Source organism: Coffea arabica, chromosome 7e (genome assembly GCF_036785885.1).
Source record: "Coffea arabica cultivar ET-39 chromosome 7e, Coffea Arabica ET-39 HiFi, whole genome shotgun sequence".
NCBI lineage: Eukaryota > Viridiplantae > Streptophyta > Magnoliopsida > Gentianales > Rubiaceae > Coffea > Coffea arabica.
In genome coordinates this window covers 46,168,612-46,191,119 of record NC_092323.1, presented here as the reverse complement: position 1 = coordinate 46,191,119, position 22,508 = coordinate 46,168,612, and the positions used below count along the sequence as shown (strand labels likewise).

At 32.9% G+C, this 22,508-nt stretch overlaps 1 protein-coding gene across 1 annotated transcript; it reads right to left on the bottom strand.

Moving 5' to 3' along the window:
- Positions 1-11,581: 11,581 nt before the first annotated feature.
- Positions 11,582-13,346, bottom strand: LOC113700914 (F-box/LRR-repeat protein At3g59190-like). Its single transcript, XM_027221342.1, has 3 exons — positions 12,228-13,346; positions 11,941-12,099; positions 11,582-11,860 (listed from the first exon to the last, which is right to left on the bottom strand). Exons 1-3 carry the CDS (start codon positions 13,344-13,346, stop codon positions 11,582-11,584), a joined length of 1,557 nt encoding a protein of 518 aa, XP_027077143.1.
- Positions 13,347-22,508: the final 9,162 nt, after the last annotated feature.

Below are 22,508 nucleotides of genomic sequence, written 5' to 3'. Positions count from 1 at the left end.
CAAAAAAGGTTCTCTGTCAGTATTTTCGATGCGAGTTCTCCAACTCCAACAATGGAGAAGATGAAGAGGTACATGGGAGAGTGGAATTTCTGATTAGTATTGCTGAAGAAGGCCTTTATAAATCTTGCAAATCATAATTGAGGAATGTACAACACAAATATAAGATGCAAAGTTTGCCATTCTTTTTGCCTAGATTTTGACTAGATTTTGCATTTGACTAGATTTTGCCTCATTCATGGTCAGCTAACAGGGTGCATGCAATTGACTAACTATAAAAAAAAAAATGAAGAAGCTCAACTTTAAGTTTTAGGTAAGCCTGGATAAGAAGTAGAGAGGAAAATGTCTTTCACAATGGTAAATGCTTTATCTGCAAAGAAGCTTAACTTTTGTTAAATTATTTGATTTTTCCTTGCTGGTGGGTAAGACATGGTCATCCTTGATGGTGTCACGATTATGGTGAATGAAAATATATACTAAGTCACCCCCGGGCATATATTGGTAATCTGTCATTAAAAGGAGAATACAGATTTCTGCTACCTAAGAGACATCCCAACAATCGTTATCTCATTCTACCATATCATTTCAAAAGCATGAGGACTTCAATCACGAACAAGGTCAGATATGCTTTCACTGATCCTGGTTTATCCATCAATCAAAAGTTGAAATTACCACCCTACACTCTCTTATGTACTGCCCTACCAGATCCTTGTACATGGACTGGCGCCCTTTTATCAGCCCCAAACCTTCCGTTATGTCAGTTTTGTTTTCCTTGATACTGCATTCTTTCTCTGTGAACTCGTTTCACCCTCAGATTCCAGCAAGAGATTCGTTTGTGCTGATTAGCACTGCTTTTCCCTTTTTTGGGGTTGTCATCATCAATAATCTTTCCATTAACTGCTTTCAACAAAACGACACATTCAAGATCATTAATGAAACTTCCATCATAGAAAATCAACCAAGTCAAAAGAAAAATCCATGAAGTACCAAGACATAACAAAATGACAGTTCCTGCCAAACTACTGTCTACAACTTGCATACATTCAGCAGTGTGTGGTAGTGCTCCCCATTGGATACGTTGAAAAACACATACTCTTGATAAGCTAGACATGAAGATTCACATGATCCTGTTCAAAGTTTTCTCCATATCAACATAAGAGACCTCTGCAAATTGTAGCAATATTAAACTGTATGCCTATTGCCTTGTTCTAGCTCTCCTAACGTATCATGAGCAAGACTATAATCATTCTCTTACCATCAATAACAAGTCCATTTCGGAATTTGTCAAGACAATAACAAGATGGAAGCATTCACAATATTTATTCCATGATTCAGGCATAAAAATTTTTATAATAAGTAGATCCCAGTCCCTAAAGATTGATTGTTTATTTTTTTAAAACATTAACAAGTCTGTTCCTCCCATCTCACAGGACAACATTAGATCAAGTGACAGACACTATAGCCAAAAAAGATGGCTAATGTTGAGTTCATGGACAGGGATAAAGATTTCCTGTTCATTTGCTGAAAAGATACGTGCCTATAAAAGAGGAAGTGGATGGATTGAGTGGGTAATAGAGTCGGGGCAGTTCTTCCTTTACTTTCAGAATTATCATATCAGACAAAAAAAATGGTCTGCAAAACTTTTTTGCCACAATGCACAAGTATTACTGAATCAGATGCATACTCATAATAAGCCCATCTATTCATGTGTAAAATTCATTCTTCATATAAAGGGAAGAAATTGTAAAAGAAGGATTGAAAGAAGGACAGAAACTAGAGAAGAAATATCCTACCCCTAATTGTAGAATACTCTTGTTGTGCCAAAGGCATTGCCGCACTGTCATCAATGAAGCTATCATTCAAGTCATAGCTGTTTTCTTCATTGCTGCCATCAGTAAAGCTATCGGTATCTCCGGTATCTCCAATATCCTCTTCACTTGCAATCATAAATTTTCCTTTTTTTACTTGGCATTGTATCCGCTATTAAAGCCACTAACAAAAATAAAATAGGAAAGGAAGTTCCGAAAACTTCATAAGAGACTAAGTTCCTTCTTCCGAATAATGCAACTGGCAACAAGAAGTCCTACTGTACTTCTTTGTTATTGGTCCATCACAATGACAACTCACCTCTCCTTGTCTAGTTAGGCCAAAATCAAGAATGTACTTCATTTACGAACTCACACATTGTTGACTACATTAGCTATATGACAATTAAGACTGTCAAAAAAGTGAAGATCAGAAAATAGTTCAATTAAGCATAAGGATACTTCTTAAAGTCTAGTCCAGCAGAAGCACTTCTCGTGCCAACAACTGGACTTGGAGCAAGATAATAACCGGAAAGATGAATTCCTCTTGGACCAGAAACAGAGAAAATAACATCTTCAGATTCCTCAAATTCAAGATCCAATTGACGACAATGCATCTCTTTCATGCAGGCACGGATTTAAGGGGGGGCTGGTGGGGGCTTAAGCCCCCCCCCCAAGCCGCCGGAAAACCCCCTATATATAGGGGATTCCAAATGCTTGCTTCTAAAATGCAGTAGGTAACTAGGTAGGTAGGTAGGTACTACCTTTCTCTTCCTATGTGTCTCTTAGGATACTGGTATTATTGTCTGAAATTTTCAATAGTTATTTATGTTTTCACCTGCTGGTGATGTAATAACTTGGATTTTCCTAAAATGTTTTGAGCAGGTCTGAACTCTGTAGTTATTCATCATATATTCTGGACTTTGTTAGAGCCTGTGAGACTCGGAAACATAGAGCCTGGGAAACATAGCCTTTTTTTTTTATTTCAGATGTTTGGTTGTTGGCAAAGTATTTTTTGTGCATCGCTGTCATGAACTATATGGTGGAGTGGGCTTTCTTTTGTTGATCAAGAAGCTTGCCAACAATAGTTGTTGGAGCTGTTTTAAATGTATGTTCTGGAACAAAGAATGCTGTAAATGTATTTCCTGGAATTTAGAAAAGTTCTTGATTTAACGCTTATGACATCCCTTGCACTTCAAGAAGAATTAAATTTGCAATTACTATCAAAGTTTTCCTGCTATTTCGCTTTTTGACCGCCTTAGTTTTTTATTTTATTTCGAATTCTGATCATGAAATCAATAAGCAGGGTGAGTGATAGATTATTGATAGTTTAGAGTATTTTTTTGGAGCATTTTGAGATTTCCAAGAACTTATCAAATTCATATGAAAGGGGCAATTTTTAAACTATTTTAGTATGCGATGGGCAATTCTTAAACTATTTTTTTGAGCGGTTTATGCCTCCGAGTACTATACATATCTTGATAGGCCTTCTGTTTTCGTTGTTTCTTTTGTAGATTTGTAGATTTGGGTAAGTTACATACCCAAAAAATTCAGAACAAATTTTTGGGTATGTATAATTATATGTTTTTATTATTTTTATAATTATTGATTCTAAATTTTACTTATTAAATATATTTATTTCGTCACAAAAAAAATTTTTAATACACTTCAGCCCCCCCAAAAATAAATTTCTGGCTCCGTCCCTGCTTTCATGGACAATGAGCATATCGAACTAGGAGGCTGATTTCTCACAACACACTGAAGAACAGACCTCGGTACTGGAGATTCACATTGATAGCTCAATGTGGCCTGTTAGATTAGATCACCAAAGTGTATGCAACCATTAGCAAATACAAATAAAATCTGTACTTCACATTTCATCAAAAGCTTCCATCTACTCACTCGAATGCTTTTGGCTTTCTAAAATCTCTTGCCATTAAATAGAAGTCCAAACATTTTAATTGTTTCCCACTCATTATATGATCCAAGAAAAAGAAAAAGAAAAAAAAGCATTACTATCAATTTCTGAGGAAAGAGTTATTGGCAGTTGTATATTTACACTCAAAAGATGTACACTTGGATGCAATACATCTTAGTCAACAAACCTTAATGATAAATTTTTTTCTTTTAAGAAAAAATAACCCGCCTGAAGTCTAAATAATCCCAACTTGGCTGCCATTTTAGTATTCAGTGTTTCATTTTCCTTTATAGGTTTAAAATTTCTTCTTAACAAGAATCAAGACTTCGTCAATGCCACTAGCTTAAAACGCAAAAAGAAAACATCTGAGATCAAATAAAACGCCAAATAGAGCATTTTTAATAGTATCAAGTAACAGACATGCAGAGAAAAGAGAAGAAAATTGAAGTAAAGGACAGCAAGCCTGTGAAATATGACGTTGTCCTCCTCCAGGCTTTAAGATGTAAGGTTCTTCAAGTCCAACATATATCCCTATCAATATAAACAAATAAAACAGTCAAATGCTATGACGAAAATATAACAAAATTTTAGCAAAGAACTCGAAATGGTGATTGATCAATGGAGTGACAAGTTTAAAGAGACGGAGGAGGGAAAACGACTCACCCCAGAATGCCATTTTTCTTGAGGGTTAGAGTTTAGGGTTTAGAAGAAAAAGAAGAATGGAGCTGGCATATATGCACAGAGGGGTTTGCGTGAGTTGAATGGGAGACAAGAAGTCATTTTGAAATTTGACCGGGAAATTGGCTTTAAGAAGGCATGGGAATCAAGGGCGCTAAGAATGAAAATTAAGGGTAAACCGTCCACTGTTGGGAAATGAAACGGTGGAGGACCTGGAGGTCTAGGTTTCAAAACAAATTTCTTGGTAGAATGGGATAATAATTACAAAAATAATAGCCAATTATTATACAATTTGTAAAATATTATCAATTGGTAGTTAATTTAAATTGACAAAACATAATGTTTTTGATGCAGCCAACAATTTAGTAAAATATTCATAAAATGTGTAAAAAGAGAAAGGTAATTCAAATATAAAAATAAAATAGAAAGAAGTATCTTTTTTTTTATTTCACCTTGATTTTTCTAGATATATCTCTGAGTGTGTGTATAACAGTAATAATTGTTTTACTAATCATTCTTCCAAACTTTTAACAAAAAAATTAATCGTGAAAAAAGTTTAAAAATCACTTTTTTCTTTTTAATAAATTTCTTCATATTCATATCTATTACCACATAGAATCTAAACTAATTGCTATTGTTTCTTTATAAATAACATGCAATATGTCAAAATAGAATTAAGTCAACTAACATAATAAAATAGCCATTTTATCTTAATGAAATGGCATGTCATTTATTTCATATTATACATTTATATGTAATAAGACCATAGTATGTGTACACACACATATGCACACATATATTACATTATAATAGATTTTTTTTATTTTTTTTTTTTTTTTTTTTAGGTGTGTCCCGCAGGGAGTGGACCTAGCAGACTATTCACCACCCTCAACAACTTGCTGGCAGCAAGGTTCGAACCAGGGATGTAAGTAGTAGGATATGGGATGATACCCCGCCACCATCCATTGCTCTCTCGGCTTGTGGGGCGAGTGCATGCAGACACGTCTCTATTGTCATTCCTATTTGAACCATAACTAAAAATTTATAGGATATAAAATAGGTTTTTCAAATTCCGAGAGGGTGAAAGGGGAAGTGAGAGTTGCTTACCCTCGAGCACATGTAGCTTCACCTTTGTTCAAGAGAGTATTTTTCTAGTATTCATTTGTATTGAGTCATGTTTCTAAAAACAAAAGAAAAAAAATGACACAGTATGTTATTCAACCACAGGCTACATTTATTATTATTATTTTTTGTTGTTTTTGAAATATAAGGAGTGTTTTTTGAAAAGTAATAGGACTTCACTTAGAACCAATTCTAGCAAAAATTGATCATTTTCTTCCTATAATATTACAAAAGTGACTAAAAGTAATATAAAATCTCATCCAAATATATCACTTGTCAATCAAAAATAAAAACATTAGATGTGAAGTATGATGAATGCCAAAAATAAAAAATAATAGATGTATGCAAAAAAAAAAAGTTACAATAAAAAAATACAAAATTACAATATATATGTAGTGCCAGAAAGGAAAAGAGAAAACAAGATAGATCGCAATGAATTAGGATACTTTAAAAATAATGTGGAGTTAAATGTGCAACCCAGCAGCTGGGATTAGTTGGGTTGGTTTAGTCACCTCTTCTCCTCAAATGTTAATAAATAAATATGATACAGAAAAGGGGCTAATATCTAAATGGCCACTAAACTATTAATGTTGTCTAGTATATTCCTTTCACTACGAGATAATTTCAGAAACCTCTGATTTCTAAGAATTTTACTAGTTTTTCCTGAAATTTATAAAATTACACAAACCTCCTCTGGGGTTAAGGTTTTGGCACCAAAATTAGTCCAAGTTAGAAAAAGTAACATCAAAAGGGTATTTTAAGAATAGAGATGAAAACTTCATTCCATAAATATCTCTTATGCCTGTATATAGGTTGTATTATTAAAAGAATGAAAATAATTAAAAGTTAGAAACAATTAATACACGCATTTCCTTACTCTAAAAGTTCACATAAATTAGACAACACAAATAAGTAACAAAATTACACTAATGATCACAAGATTCAACAAAACAAATCAGTCATCTTTCTTAACATGAGATTTGCTATGATTCTTGTGATTTTGAACAAAGTTTTTTTTTAAATTTTTGCTTTTCTTTTCCTCCTTTCTCCTTTACTTCCATGAAATTACTTTACAACTATCATAACTTTAGGAGTTTCGAGGAGAAAATTTTCTCATTAATAACCTTCTTTTGCCCTGTGTTTTTTCCTTCTACCAAAACCTTTTTTTCTCACATTTTGTACAACTGATTTCCGATTATTGTTAAGTTCTACCAATCACAAAACAACGCCATTTGGTGTATCAATTGGCGCCATTTTCTAATTCCAAGGCATCATTCATCATCAAAGAAATTTTCAACAATTATTTCCATTAATTAGTTACTAATAGTTAATTAGTGCTCTAATTACTCAATCGTTAGATATTAGTTTCTAATAAGACATAATGTCTTAGGGTATATGAGTAATTTCTCCCCATGTGATGTAAGTTAACTAGGCCCACAATTCTGCCAAGGGAGATAAGTGTAATTTGACAAATCTTAGGGGACACTAGTGAAATGTTAGAGATCTCAAGGGAGGTTTATGAAATTATTGCTTTCACTACACTACGTTCATTTTATAATTGTTTGGCAAATAATTCAAGAGTAAAATACGAAAAAACTCCTTGTAGTTTGTTAAATGTTCAATTTAACTCCCTATGATTTGAAAACCTACACTATAACTCCCTGTAGTTTTAACTAAATTAAAAATTGGACAGAAAACATCCAATGTAATAGTTATACGTGAAATGTCAATATTACCCCTGTTTAATGAATTCCCTATGGTTTGTTGAATGTTTAATTTAACTCCCTCTGGTTTAAAAAAATTATGACTCCCTACGATTTTGACTAAATTGAAAATGGAATGGAAAGCATCTCACGTATAGTAGGGGTAATATTGATATTTCACACACAACTGTTAGATTTGATGCTTTCTATCCAATTTTCAATTTAGTCAAAATCATAGGGAATTATAGTCTAGATTTCCAAATTAGAGGGAATTAAATTGAATATTTGTCAATCCGCAGGAAATTATAGTATAGATTTCTAAACCAAAGGGAGTTAAATTAAACATTTGTCAAATCACAGGGAACTTTTTGGTATTTTACCCATAATTCAATTATGAAGTCAATTTTAATAGCTTATATTACAGCTTTTGCCTAAGATTAGGTCATCTTTTTTTTTTTTTTTTAGCTTAACCCTAAAATTAGACGATTACCAAGAGCCTTTCTTGTTGTGTTGCGAGAAATGCTAAAGTTTCTTTCTTGTCCTAGATAAATTCTTGTAGTTACGACATGGCAATATTATACTGTAAATCTTCCTTACTATTTGTGCATTTTTCCTGACTATTGTATGGATAGAAACTATTTTTTAAAAAGATTTTCTCAAGGTTTTCTAAACATGTTTCTACGAATTTTTTTTTTATATTTTAAAAATACCTTTTTATCTCACAAATACCATATCATAATAAGTTTTACCATAATTAAAACAAATTTTTTCCAAATAAGCTTCAATTGTCAACGACTCATTTGAACAGTTTTTGCCATGGAGGTTACTAGACATGAAGAAAAAACTAATTTTTCCAAATAATCTCCAGTTGTCAAACACTCACTCCAAAAGTTTTTGCCACGGAGGCAACTGAAGATGAAGAGAAAAATAATTTTCCTATTTAGTCCAATTTTTGGTATGGTGAAAGATGGAAGTTTAAAAAAATAACAAACAAAAATATATTGGATGTTTGCTATAATAAAATTTGCAACTGATGCAGAATATTGGAAATTTCAAATGTTGATCGTTCATAGTACTGGTCTTTATATCTATCTATATAGTATTCTTTGTCTATATCATTTCTGGATTTACTTTGCCATAGGTAATAGAAATCTAATGATAAAAAGAAAAAAATCATGTAAGACTAATAGACTACCATTGTTGTATAATAAGTTGTAACATTGTACGAAAATCTACTAAAGCAGTATGCTACAATTTTGTTTCGGATGTAATGAATTCAATTCTGAGGAAGTAAAAATAATAATAACTTTAACTTTAATAATATCCATAGATTTGATTACTTAACTCATTTCAAATGTAACAAATATCGCCTAGGAAATAGCAGGTTGGACTTCTAGCTTTGTGTTTACTGCCCTCTATTAATTATTTAGGGGCCATTGAGCTCCTTTTTGCAGTTAATATTTATGGTCAAATTCAATGGCCTTGAGCCCCTAAGAACCCAGCCGGGAACTGCAAAACTGGGCACCAGATTTACGTCCTCCTTTGAGAGAAGGTACATTTACTTGGAGCAGTGTTATCTCTCTTAATTGGCGGAGTTGGTGGAGGAATCAAAAGGATGACGTCGTTGAAGTGTGGAGCTCATCGGAATCAACCAACAATATAGCTGAAAGAATTTCCAGCAGCGGTGCGAGTCACGATTTCGGAATTTTCAGCACACTAGTTTCAGGGAATTTTCTCTTTTTGGCTTTTTCAAAGCAATCAACGTCAAAAAGAGTTCCTGTGCAATTTTGTTCGAAGGCAATCAATGATGAATGGAATTAGACCGGTTGGTTTGGTTTGGTTCAAAGTTTTAGAGAATAGAAAAAACTTGTGTTAAACCAAATCAGTTGAATTATTAGAAAATTAAAGTGCAAATAATAACAGGACACTTGGTAAAATATTATAGGTGACATTGGGTTAGCATAGAAAACTTTGTCACCGAGGATCCCAAGTGCCAAAAGAGACCCCCAAAAAGAAGCAATAATAATCAAAGAAGAAAGACTGAAGCAGAGCTAAGTTACATAAAAGAAACACTGGGGTTTCATTGGTTATCAAAGAGCCGCAGACATAGCCGCAGAAAGCTTTAATTTGAGGACTTCCTGAATAGGTCTTGTCAATTTGCTTCAACAGTCGAAGGCTACAGTTTTAGCTTATTAGGCAACGGTTGAAGCTTTCAGGGACTTTTTCTCTTTTTGACGTTGTTCAAAGCAATCAATGATGAAAAGGTTTGGACTTTGGAGGCAATTTTGTTTAGGGTTATCTTTTTCTTTTTTCTAAAGCAATCGATCTTGAGTGGTTGCTGTACAAAAGTATTGGTAATGGAATTAGACCAGTTGGTTTGGTTTGGTTCAAAGTTTTAGAGGATAGAAAAAACTTGTGTTAAACCAAACCAGTTGAATTATTAAAAAATTAAAGTGCAAATAATAACAGGACACTTGGCAAAATATTATAGGTGGCATTGGGTTGGCATAGAAAACTTTGTCACCGAGGATCCCAAGTGCTCTTTTGGGAGGTTGGTTGGTGGTGTTTGAGGTTTTAGTCCTTACCGTGGGAATAATTTTTCGAGCAAATTTAAAACCACATGGTCCCTTAATCATGCAAGCTGTGTGTGGAATCATTCAACCTGCCTAGGACGAGTTATTTGATGATTCAATTCAACTTTAGCAATTTTCTTTTGTTATCAGCTAATTGCCATTGGGCACTCCTCGGAGCAGGTCAGGTTGGTGCTATTCAATTGGGCATCAGCCGGGAACTGCAAAACTGGGCACCAGATTTACGTCCTCCTTTGAGAGAAGGTACATTTACTTGGAGCAGTGTTATCTTTCTTAATTGGCGGAGCTGGTGGAGGAATCAAAAGGATGACGTCGTTGAAGTGTGGAGCTCATCGGAATCAGCCAACAATATAGCTGAAAGAATTTCCAGCAGCGGTGCGAGTCACCATTTCGGAATTTTTAGCACACTAGTTTCAGGGAATTTTCTCTTTTGGCTTTTTCAAAGCAATCAACGTCAAAAAGAGTTCCTGTGCAATTTTGTTCGAAGGCAATCAATGATGAATGGAATTAGACCGGTTGGTTTGGTTTGGTTCAAAGTTTTAGAGAATAGAAAAAACTTGTGTTAAACCAAATCAGTTGAATTATTAGAAAATTAAAGTGCAAATAATAATAGGACACTTGGTAAAATATTATAGGTGACATTGGGTTAGCATAGAAAACTTTGTCACCGAGGATCCCAAGTGGTTCTGGAACCCACCACTAACTACTTTCTTGCTGGTGATCAAACTTCCTCAATTATCTCCTTAACTGAATTTAAAAGAACTTTAGGGATGCTAATTATCATCAGTATTGCATGCAAATCGTCATCTGTAGTTTATTATAATCCCATATTCAATTCTGGAGTTAACAAATTTTTTTCCCTAAAATGTTCTGTCAACACCTTAGTAGTCGCATCTACTCCAGGGGTCAATCTACTTTGCTGGAAAGTGGATTAGGAAAATTGAACAGATCATTCTACACAAATGTTTCCGCTTCAGTATTCTGTTGTTCTTCTGTTATCACCCTGGCGTGCTACTAAGGTTGCATATTACTAGCAGAAGTTCGGACTTTTTGCTAGTGGTAGAACACAAAGCTTGTTACGAGTACTAAAAGTTGTATCCATACCTGTTTTACAAGAAATTGTTCATAAAAAACCAACAGGAAACTGGTCGTGAGTTCTAAAAGTTTTACTGATTATAATTTGTTGAGATTCTTAATGTCTCAAGGGATAAAGGGTTAGTCATGCTTCGCTGCTTCATTAGCTACAAAAATATCGTTCTTTCAACTAAAAATGATGATGCTTCGGTACTTGCTGTGAGGTTTCTCTGGCAATTCAAATGGTTCAAGACTTTTAGACCATGGAAATGGCCTAAAAGGAGAGAGGACAAGAACATAGATAACTTCAAGAAATTCTTGAGCCATCTCAACTCATAAACAGTTCTGCATCACCATATGCTCGATGTATAAGCAATTAAACACGACAAATAAAAAGCAACCTCAACATAACAAAATCACAAACAAAATCTAGTCATTAACAAGCTCCCGTTTTCCATGTCCCGATCCAAAAGCAAGATACGAAAATTGCACATTGCCATAGTTATGTAATTTCCCTAGCTATTACCAGTATGCAGAACTACTTTCAACCTGCGTTTTGTCACTATTACCAGCAGCCATTCCGGAGTTGGATTATGTTATTTCCATGGAACAGCATCAACTACTCCCCATTGGCCGATCACAATTTATTCAAACATTTTCCTGAACCTTCACCAGCAGCCCTCCAAACAATTTTTATGTGAACACAATCTGGCAGTCGTTGTTGCATCTCTTGAATGACAATATTTTGCTGCGATCTCCAAAGTGTCCAAGCACACCAACAGTCATCTTTTTTAAAGCTTTCACATTCTGCAAAATATAGTCAATGAGCTTGAATTCATATTCCTTTCCATTGAATTTTCTGATTTTTACTTCCCTAAGTTGTTTCGGCAAGCATAATGGAACAGGCTCTGCAGAAAGAAACTCAAATTTCTTGTCTTCAGCAGAGGATTCAATCCTGTCATCCCAAAACACCTGCCATTTGGAGAAGAATTACAGACTGGAATATCTAATCGAATACATTGCTGTGAGAAAAAAGGATCGTTGGGACTCACTTCATCAAAGACCAGCACTTGAAGATTAGGTGCACTTCCAAGTAACCATGATAACATCTTCCAGCTACGAGTACGCTTATCATAATAGTTGCGGACTTCAAGCTCAAGATAAGTCAGCTTTTCAAAAGTTGGCAGCAACTTTTGAGAATAAAAGAGTAACTTCATGAAGAAATGAGAAAATTGATTAGACAAATAGCCATTTGGAAATTAGAAGTTCCAGTCATTCTCCAAATCATAACAAAAATAATTTGAGTTATGCAATAACCAAAGAAAAGAAAAGAAACTACCTCCACCGTGGCATCCAGCAAATAAAGTGATACCACACTTTGTGACGAATTCATAAGCTCAAAGGCAACCTCACAGCGTAATAATTGTTCTTGATCTGATGTTTTCACAATATAAGGGCAAGAAACTGATATTCTGGCTTCAACAAGAGACTTGTGGTTTGGGAGAATGTTTACTGTAACTGCATCGCCATCAAAGTGCAAATGTTGAAGCTTTGGGGCATTTATACTCGTTTTACTCGCTCCCTCAACCTCGCATTCCAAATTTACAGCACTGGGGATGTCCAGAACAATGTCCCATTCATCAGTCACACAATGGAGGTAGATTTTTTCCAGGGAAGGGCTTTTTAGCAAAAGGGTCAGAACTTCACCCTCTGAATATGTTAAACAGACAAAAGACAGTTCTATGAGCACAGGACAACCCTGAATGAGCCTGGGAATAGACAGCTCATCTGTTAATATAAATTGTGCCAAATGCAGAATCTTAAGATTCGGCAAAGAAACTGTCTCCGGGACATAGAAATCAGTAAAGCAACTGTCCAGCTTCATTTCTAGAAGTGTTTTGCAACTGAAAATTCCTGGACAGGACAAAATTCCCGGAGGAGACAATGCATTGGAACGATCACGTCCCACAAAAACCTCAAGCTGTTGGACTCCGCAAGAAATTGCTGCACATATCAGAGAGTCAATTGCCACCCGAAAAATCTCAAGAAACTCTTCCAGGGAAAGATAGAATTTTGTCAAACAATACGGTTTTCGCTGAAGAATCAATCGATGACAGCAATCTACCAATCGAGCAAATCGTTGATAATTGGGACCCATAATGTCTACATATTTTTTACCACTATTCGGATCGAATCGTCGTAAAGAGTGATCAAATTCCAGATGAATATTGGGAAGTGAAGTGAAAAGGTAACGCCATCGAGTGGATAGGATGGAGGTGGCTGCAGCTTTCTTCGTTGGAAGAAAGGAAAGGATATGGCAGAGAAGGTCATTTGGAAGAGCACTTATCCGATCAACATGATCAACTTTAACATGATTTTGGGACTGGACTTTGACAGTTTTTTGCCTTCGATTGCTCCGAATTCTTGGAGCCAAAAAGGATCTCCGGATACGAGACATTTTTAGCTACATATAATTTGAGCAAAAAGAAAGTGCGAAGATATGTGAAAGCTAGCTCGAAAGAGAAAACTCAAAAGAATTCAGGGTAGCATTCTTTAGTTGTTTTGTGCAATCCAAAAATTAGCTTCAACATTTATAGGCCCTCTTCACTTAATGATGCTAATCAGAAGTCTCACTCTCGTATTAATGTTTCTAATCCGCTTTGTCTTCTCTGTTACGGGGAACTGGAGAGCTCACATCACAAAAATGTGGAAAAAAGTGACTTTTATTGATTTTTCACAAGCATAACTGCATGATGTATTAGTTGCAATGTGTAGTTTAGCCTTACATTTAATATATGTAATTGCAGTGTGAAACAGCAATTATGTATGCTTTCCCCCAAGCGCCAGGTGAAGTTTTGAGATTCTATTTTATATTCCCTAGGAAATTTTGAAAATTTTTATCGAAAATAGTTCTCTTGCGCCCATAGAATTTGATAGAATTCCATCGCTCCTCTACACTTAACTTTCTGATTAGAGAAAATGGCCTGTTTTATCCCTCACATTTCATAAAAATATCTTTTCATCTCTCATATTTAAAACGAAGCAAATTGGCCCTTCACATTTAAAAACCAAGCTTTTACATCCTAGAAATAAACTCTCAGTTGTGAATCAAACCATTTAACAACCCGGTTACAAATTTTGGGGGTAGAATTGGTAGATCACTTGCAAAAACATATTTCCAACAAATAAATTAAAACAATTAAAAAATCTTAATTAAAACTCATTTACTTCTTCAAAAGAACGAAATAGTGCTAAAGCTTTTAAGCACTAAACCCTTAGACATATACCTCAGTTTTGTTGCACTAAGGGTTAGTGCTTAAAAGCTTTAGCACTATTTCGTTCTTTCGAAGAAAACAAATGGGTTTAAATTAAGATTTTTAATTGCTTTAATTTATTTGTTGGAAATATGTTTTTGCAAGTGATCTACCAATTCTACTTCCAAAATTTGTAACCGGGTTGTTAGATGATTTGATTCACAACTGAGAGTTTATTTCTAGAATGTAAAAGCTTGGGTTTTTAAATGTGAAGGACCAATTTGCTTCGTTTTAATTATGAGGGACGAAAAGATATTTTTATGAAATGTGAGGGATGAAACATGTCATTTCCCTTTCGATTATGACAAATTTAAATTACGAAGTTCAATTTGTCATTAGTTGTATTAGCTTTACATTGACTTGTTAAAATTTTTTCTATTATGTCAAGAAAAAATTTGTTCAAAACTAAACTATATACACATTTCAATTTACTATTTAACTTTTTGATCTACGAAATTTTAAATTAAAGTACTTTGTCCTGAATGCAAATGATCTGCTATATATGAATTTGAAGCTGATAATTAAGTTCGTATATTTTCTAAAGTTCTTTTCTTAAACATATAAAACCAATATACATCTAATCAGCAATATTATATGAATATTTTTCAGTTACATTTTCTCATAAATGACGGCTTTTCAAATTTGGGATTAGAGAACACTAAAATTATGCTTTGTAGAAAAAAAAAGTGAATTGTAATTTTTTTGTTCTTAAGATTGTAACAACAAGAAGATAAAAAATTGAGTAGTAAATCACATTTAATTAGTGAAAATGCTAGAGCCAAGACTTGGGGCCAGTGGAGTCACGATTATATAGAATCATTACTATTCAGTTTAAATTATATATAATGTACTTGTTTTAATTTTTTTTTCTATGATCTTCTCAATTTTTGGTTTAATAATAGTAAAAAAATTTGTATCAAAAGAGACAGTTTGAGAGATATTGGCATTTAGGTATGGCAATTTAATAAGAGATGTGGAATTTTCCAAATATAAGGGGGGCAATGTGAAATAGGGGGTGTTTTCTACAATTTTGGAAGGGGAAGGGAATTGACTTCTTGACATATAAATTTGATTTAATTTTTTTTTTTACTTTGATTTGCAATCAAATATCAAGTTTGGATAGTCAACTGCAAAAACTAAATACAGGAATGGTAGTGACCGGATTCAAAACAGGCCACCCAAAATTTTTTTAAGAAAAAAAATGGCCAAAATTTAAGAATTACACTTGAAAGTGATAATTCTTTATACATAAAATGCCCCTCTCCACAGAAAACAAATCTTGCCACTGTGACGGGTATGTAAATACTAGTTTGGCAATACATCTATTGCATCTCGCATATCTCATTTTTGTAACTATTAATAGCATGTTGCTTTGAAAGTAAATAAATTGAATGAAATTTAATTTATCTATTTATATATTAATATAACTTTGAATATTAGGTAAAGTGTACCTCTTTTGGTACTTTCTTTCAAATTTTTTCTAATCTACCTTTTATACTTAATTTATTTATTTTTGATTTAGACATAATTATTAAAGTTAATATTATATACACTAGCAATATATATAGTATCATAGTTGGACGATACTTTTGTAAAATTTAGATTTTAAATTTAAATTCAGATTAATTGTTATACATCTAATGGAGATAGTATACACACTACTAATGGATGGAAGATTAATCTTATTATTAAATATAACAATCACTAATATCATAAATAAGCCATATTAAAATATAAAATTTTAAAATCCTCTAAATAATCAAACATTAAATAATTCAAACATTTGTCCAATAGTGAAGTCTAATTCCAACTTTAATCAATACTGATTTTTTGATAATCAATCGAGAAATCTTTGATAACAATGAATATGGATTGTGTTCAATCAATACCATGGTGAAAATCAGCAATACTTCATTGCACAATTCTTTTTTATTAATCGCTTAACCATGATTTTAAGTTACCAAGCAAATTTTCACACAAAAAAAAGAAGAAACAATGTACAACTTTTTATCACCATAAGTTAGTTGGTGTTGTTATCAGCGTTTTGCTCAGCAAATTATTTGTATATATAATTTCTTTCCTACATGAGTGTTGCTCGGATCCTTCATTAAAGTCAATCAACTTTAGTTGTTCAAAGCAAAACTGATTTTGCAGCCTCGCACCTCATGAATTTCTTTTTCCTCTTTATGGAATATCTACTATGTCTAAAATCTTTTATATCAAGAGTTGAAAAGTACACTAAGAATTATTTCTTAAATTTATGATAAATTCTTTTACTTATTTTTAATTGCCTTAGTTAGATGAAATAGTAGTGTTTCGACGTTTATATATCAATTTTATAACTTTCATTTGGTACATATAAAACTTGCAACCAAAATAGGAGTGTTTAAAAGATTATATAATTCCTTGTGCATAAGGTATAAAGGAAACTTTTTCCATTCTAATTTGGTATTAATTTTTCCATTCTTGCTCGATTATCTATTTAGCCATAAGGTGTAGAGATAGTAAATTGAGAAAGTTATGAGAATCTTTTATTAATATTAAAATTATTTCTATTTTGTAGATATATTTCAGCATTGATTTTCATATATTTTTCTTGCTTGTAAACTGAGTATTTGCAAATAAAATAAACTGCATTAAAAGATTCTCTTTGTGTTTTAAAATGAAATATAAACATTAAAACGAATTTATTTACACACTAAAAAGTATCATTTATACTCTTACCCCTATGGTTGCTCACTGTTATTTTGCAACCTAACTTTTTTCATTTTTTCGCAATCTTTGAATTTCAAATGTTAAAGATCGCATGATATTTGTTGTTATCTTGACCGATTCAACTTCTTTCTCCCACTTGGCAATAATCTCGATGCACATTAATTATGCATTTATCTTCCACTATAAACTTATAAATCCAATTTGAATTGCTATCTAAACATGGTTTCAAACACTAATTACATTCACATTAGTATATCATAGCATGTACAATATTAGCATAAAGAACAACTTGTTCTAATCTTTCACTTTTGACAATTAACCCACAATGGTTGGATAAATAATACCTTCTTAAAGTTACGACTGACATGATTAGTGTATCAATTCTTGTTTCTAATCTATCATGTCAAGTCATTCTCTTAATTTTTTCACCTTTTGCGTTATAATTGTAATTTGAAATTTCTACTTCAAGATTACGAGTAAATTTAGGCAAGATTGTTTTTTAGATGCATCATTAGGGAGCCACCAAAGTTTTTCATTTTTAATTTTTTATTATTCGTGTAGAACCCAAAAATTCTATTAGAAAAATATGGGAGATATATTTGACAAATTCAATATGAGGGAAGGCAATTTACACACATAAAAATATGTGTGAGAGAAGAGAAATAATACCAACAATAATCTATTAATTACATTATAAGAACAAGACTCTCAATCCTTACTCTTCTCAACTAAATACAATAATATAACTTCATATCTATAAATTAGATGACTTGATAAACAAGTCTTATACCACGAGAAAGTTCCTAATAAGATATTAATTCCTAACTAATAAAACTGCTATAACTTGATTCCAATAGAATTACTAAAACCCTAATTTGACTAAAACACTACTAAATAATAATATGAAAATTTCTAATTTTGAGTCTTGATTTAATATGCCAACATTGTCTCCCTTAAATCAAACTCTCTAATGAATCAGGTTCACCACCATTACAGAGAGATCAGGTTCACCACCCACAATCAATAATCTCCCTTGATTTTTGGGGTCGTAATATTCCACGCACCTGTACAAATTTATCTCGTCACTCAACTTATTTTTCACTTGCAAAAATAATCCATGCTTTTGGATAGACTATTTTCGTCGCCCTATTTGATGTCAATTTATTGACAATTTACTTTTTGATTTTTATAATCACAATTCAACTGATAGGATTTTTCTTCAATCTCTGTCGTAATTAACATCCACAATCAATCAATCTGACAATTCTGGAACTAATCTTATGATCCAATCCTCACAAACTAGACACTCGATGACCAGCCATGTGGTCTAACTAGATCAACCAATTTTTTTGCAACAATTTTTATACTCTAACTCTGATAGCGGAAAACATTCATAACTAACCCTCATAATCGGGTCAATTTTTTAATGTCTACAGGCACCTCAGGATCAATTTCTTGAAAGGGCTTTGATACCAGATGTAGAATCCAAAAATTCTACTAGAAAAATATGGGAGAGATATTTGATAAAACCAATATGAGGGGAGGCAATTCGCACACATAAAAATATGTATGGGAGAAGAGGAATAATACCAACAATAATTTATTAATTATATCATAAGAACAAGGCTCTCAATCCTGACCATTCTCAATTAAACACAACAATATGACTTCCTATTTATAGTTTAGATGACTTGATAAACAAGTCTTATACCACAAGAAAGTTCTTAATAAGATACAAATTCCAAAACAACAAAACTATCATAATTTGACTCCAATAGAATCATTAAAATCCTAATTTGATTAATACACTACTAAATAATAATATGAAAATTTCTAATTTTGAATCTTGATTTAATATGCCAACATTGTCTCCCTTAAATCAAACTCTCAATTGGATCAGATTCACCACCATCACAGAGAGATCAGGTTCACCACCATCAAAATCAATAATCACCCATGAATTTTGCTGCTGTAATATTCCACACACTGAGACAAATTTATCTCGTCACTCAACTTAATTTTCACTTGCGAAAATAATTCAAACTTCTGGATAGACTGTTTCCGTCGCCCAATTTGATATCAATTTATTGACAATTCTCTTTGTGATTTTCATAATCACAATCCAACATACAGGATTTTCTCCGATTTCTATCGTAACATCCTCAATCAATCAATCTAACAATTCTCAAATCAATTTTATGATTCAATCCTCACAAACTAGACACTCAATGACCAACCTTGAGGTCCAACTCGATCAACTAATTTCTTTGCAACAAAATTTATACTCTAACTCTGATAGTGGAAAATAGTCACAATTAACTCTCATAATTGGGTCAATTCTTCAATGTTTACAGACACCTTAGGATCAATTTTGTGAACCTAGCGCTTTGATACCATACGTAGAACCCAAAAATTCCACTAGAAAAATACAAGAGATATATTTGACAAAGCTAATATGAGGGGTAGGCAATTTACACACATAAAAATATGTATGTGAGAAAAGGAATAATACCAACAATAATCTATTAATTACATCATAAGAACAAGACTCTCAATTCTCTCTCTTATTAACGCAATAATTTGACTTCCTATTTATAAAATAGATGACTTGATAAACAAGTCTTACACCACAAGAAAATTTCTAATAAGATACTAATTTCTAAACAATAAAACTACCATAACTTGATTCCAATAGAATTATTAGATCCCTAACTTTGACTAAAACACTATTAAATAATAACATCAAATTTTGAGTCTTGATTTAATATGCCAACATTGCCTCCCTTGTATCAAAATCTCTATTGGATCCGGTTCACCACCATCATAGAGAGATCAGGTTCACCACCATCACAATCAATAATCTCCCTTGATTTTTGCTGCTGTAATATTCCACGCACCTGAACAAATTTATCTCGTCACTCATCATATTTTTCACATGCAAAAATAATCCAAACTTCTGGATAGACTGTTTGCATCGCCTAATTTGATGTCAATTTATTGACAATTTACTTTGTGATTTTCATAATCACAATTCAATTGATAGGATTCTTTTACGATCTCTGTCGTAACATCCACAATCAACCAATCTAACAATTCTCGAGTCAATCTTATGATCCAATCATCACAAATGAGACACTCCAAGACCAACCTTGTAGTCTAATTCGATCAACTAATTTCTTCGCAACAATTTTTATACTCAAACTCTGATAGCGAAAAACAGCCATAATTAACACTCATAATCGAGTCGATTCTTCAATGTCTACAGGCACCTCGGATCAATTTCTTGAACCTGGAGCTCTGATACCAGATGTAGAACTCAAAAATTCTACTCAAATAATATGAGAGTTATATTTGACAAAACCAATATGAGGAGGAGGCAAGTTACGCACATAAAAATATTTGTGGGAGAAGATAAATAATACAAACAATAATCTATTAATTACATCATAAGAACAAAACTCTCAATCCTCACTCTTCTCAACTAAACACAACAATATGACTTCTAATTTATAGACTAGATGACTTGATAAACAAGTCTTACACCACAAGAAAGTTCCTAATGAGGTACTAATTCCTAAATAATAAAACTAACATAACTTGACTCCAATAAAATTATTACAACCCATACTTGACTAAAACACTAGTAAATAATAATATGAAAATGTCTAATTTTGAGTCTTGATTTAATATGCTAAAATTGCCTCCCTTAAATCAAGCTCTCCATGGATCAGGTTCACCACCATCACAGAGAGATCAGGTTCACAACCATCACAATCAATAATCTCCCTTGATTTTTGCTACTTTAATATTACACGCACCTGGACAAATTTATCTCGTCGCTCATCATATTTTTCACTTGTGAAAATAATCCAAGCATCTGGATAGACTGTTTTCATCGCCTAATTTGATGTCAATTTATTGACAATTCACTTTGTGATTTTCATAATCACAATTCAATTGATAGGATTCTTTTACGATCTCTGTCGTAACATCCGCAATCAACCAATCTAACAATTTTCAAATCAATCTTATGATCCAATCCTCACAAACTAGACACTCCATGATCAACCTTGTAGTCTAACTCGATCAGCTAATTTTTTTCCAACAATTTTTATACTCTAACTCTGATAGCGGAAAATAGCCACAATTAACCCTCATAATCAGGCCAATTCTTCAATGTCTGCAAGCACCTTAGGATCAATTTCTTGAGCCTAGGATTTTGATACTAGATGTAGAACCCAAAAATTCTACTTGAAAAATACAGGAGATATTGTGACGACCCCACTTGTGAGAACCTGAGAAAATTATGTGTATGCCCTGAATTTATTTCATTTTATTTACTTTGATATTTATTATATATAACGAATAAATGATTAAATTAAATGCCTAATTGAATCTCTATAAAATTGAGAATTTAGAAAATTTCCTAGAATAGTGTAGAAAAATTTTATGAATTAAATAAATATATGGCATGCATATCGTAATTTATGTCATTTGCAAATATTACTAGACACGTAACATATACTATATAGCTCAATAAGTACATGTCTAATAAGTTTTTCTTAAAGTTAAATGTGTGAGAATCTACTAGATGAACGTAAGAAAATTTTCATGTGTTATTTAAAATTTAGTGCATGTTCCACTTTATTTTCTTTTTGTTATTGAATGATTTATAGGTCTAAATTGTCCCTTTAATAAATGAGTGAGTTCTAGCGAGAATTGGGCAAGCGACTCGCTAAACCCTAGGATACGCCCTAGGGGAAGGTGGAGTCGTAACAGATGGTATCAGAGCTCCTATCGAGCTCGTGCCCGGAGAGGGTTCTCGGACTGTGGGGAATGGCCTATTTAGTGTTGAACTAATTACTATTGTTAAGGGAATTAGATATGTACGTCGGGTAGGAATATCAAATATAGGTGAGTTACTCTTGGGACTGGCTAGCCTAAGCTGTGAATTATCCTATTGTCAGATTCTTGTACTCGAGTACCAGATATTTCATTCAATGGTGTATTTGCAAATTGTGAAAAATTTAGTATATTGCATTATGATGGGACTAGAAAGCATAATTAAATTTGGCAAAGTAGAATCGAAAGGACCAAGTCTAGCTTTTGAAAGTTAAAAGTGAAGAGCCAATAGTGAGATCTTGAAGATTAGTGCCAATTCTGTTTTTAAGATGAATAATTTTACTAGTCGTTCAATGGTAAATGGAATATATGCTATCTCTTACCCAAAATATAGGTTTAGACTTAGAATTTGAGTGAAATCGTAGTTTAAGTAAGAACTATGTAGTTGTGAATAGCTCTAAACCTTGAGGAGAGTTTTCAAAATTGAGGTGAGATAAGTTTGACGAATTTGCCATGTGAGGTGAGTTCTCGATGACCTTGTGGCTCCTTAAATTTTATTGGAGGATTATTTGGGGCTAATGTCCAATAGGATAAAGATAACTAGTTGTTAGGTTATTAGAAAAGCCAATGTATGAAATGTTTGAGATCATTTAGAATACTTAAGAGCCATTGATGTACTTAAGTAATGATCATATTATTTGATTTGATATTAGACGTAGTAGATCTACAATTTACAAAGGAATTTTGAT

What these genes read in the sequence shown, in the direction of transcription:
- LOC113700914 (XM_027221342.1), bottom strand. Translation starts at nt 13,346, where the DNA reads ATGTCTCGTATCCGGAGATCCTTTTTGGCTCCAAGAATTCGGAGCAAT. An exon ending in TGCTGGATGCCACGGTGGAG is followed by an intron (nt 12,100 to 12,227) that starts GTAGTTTCTTTT and finishes TTCTTCATGAAG; the next exon opens with TTACTCTTTTATTCTCAAAA. An exon ending in AAGTGCTGGTCTTTGATGAA is followed by an intron (nt 11,861 to 11,940) that starts GTGAGTCCCAAC and finishes TCCAAATGGCAG; the next exon opens with GTGTTTTGGGATGACAGGAT.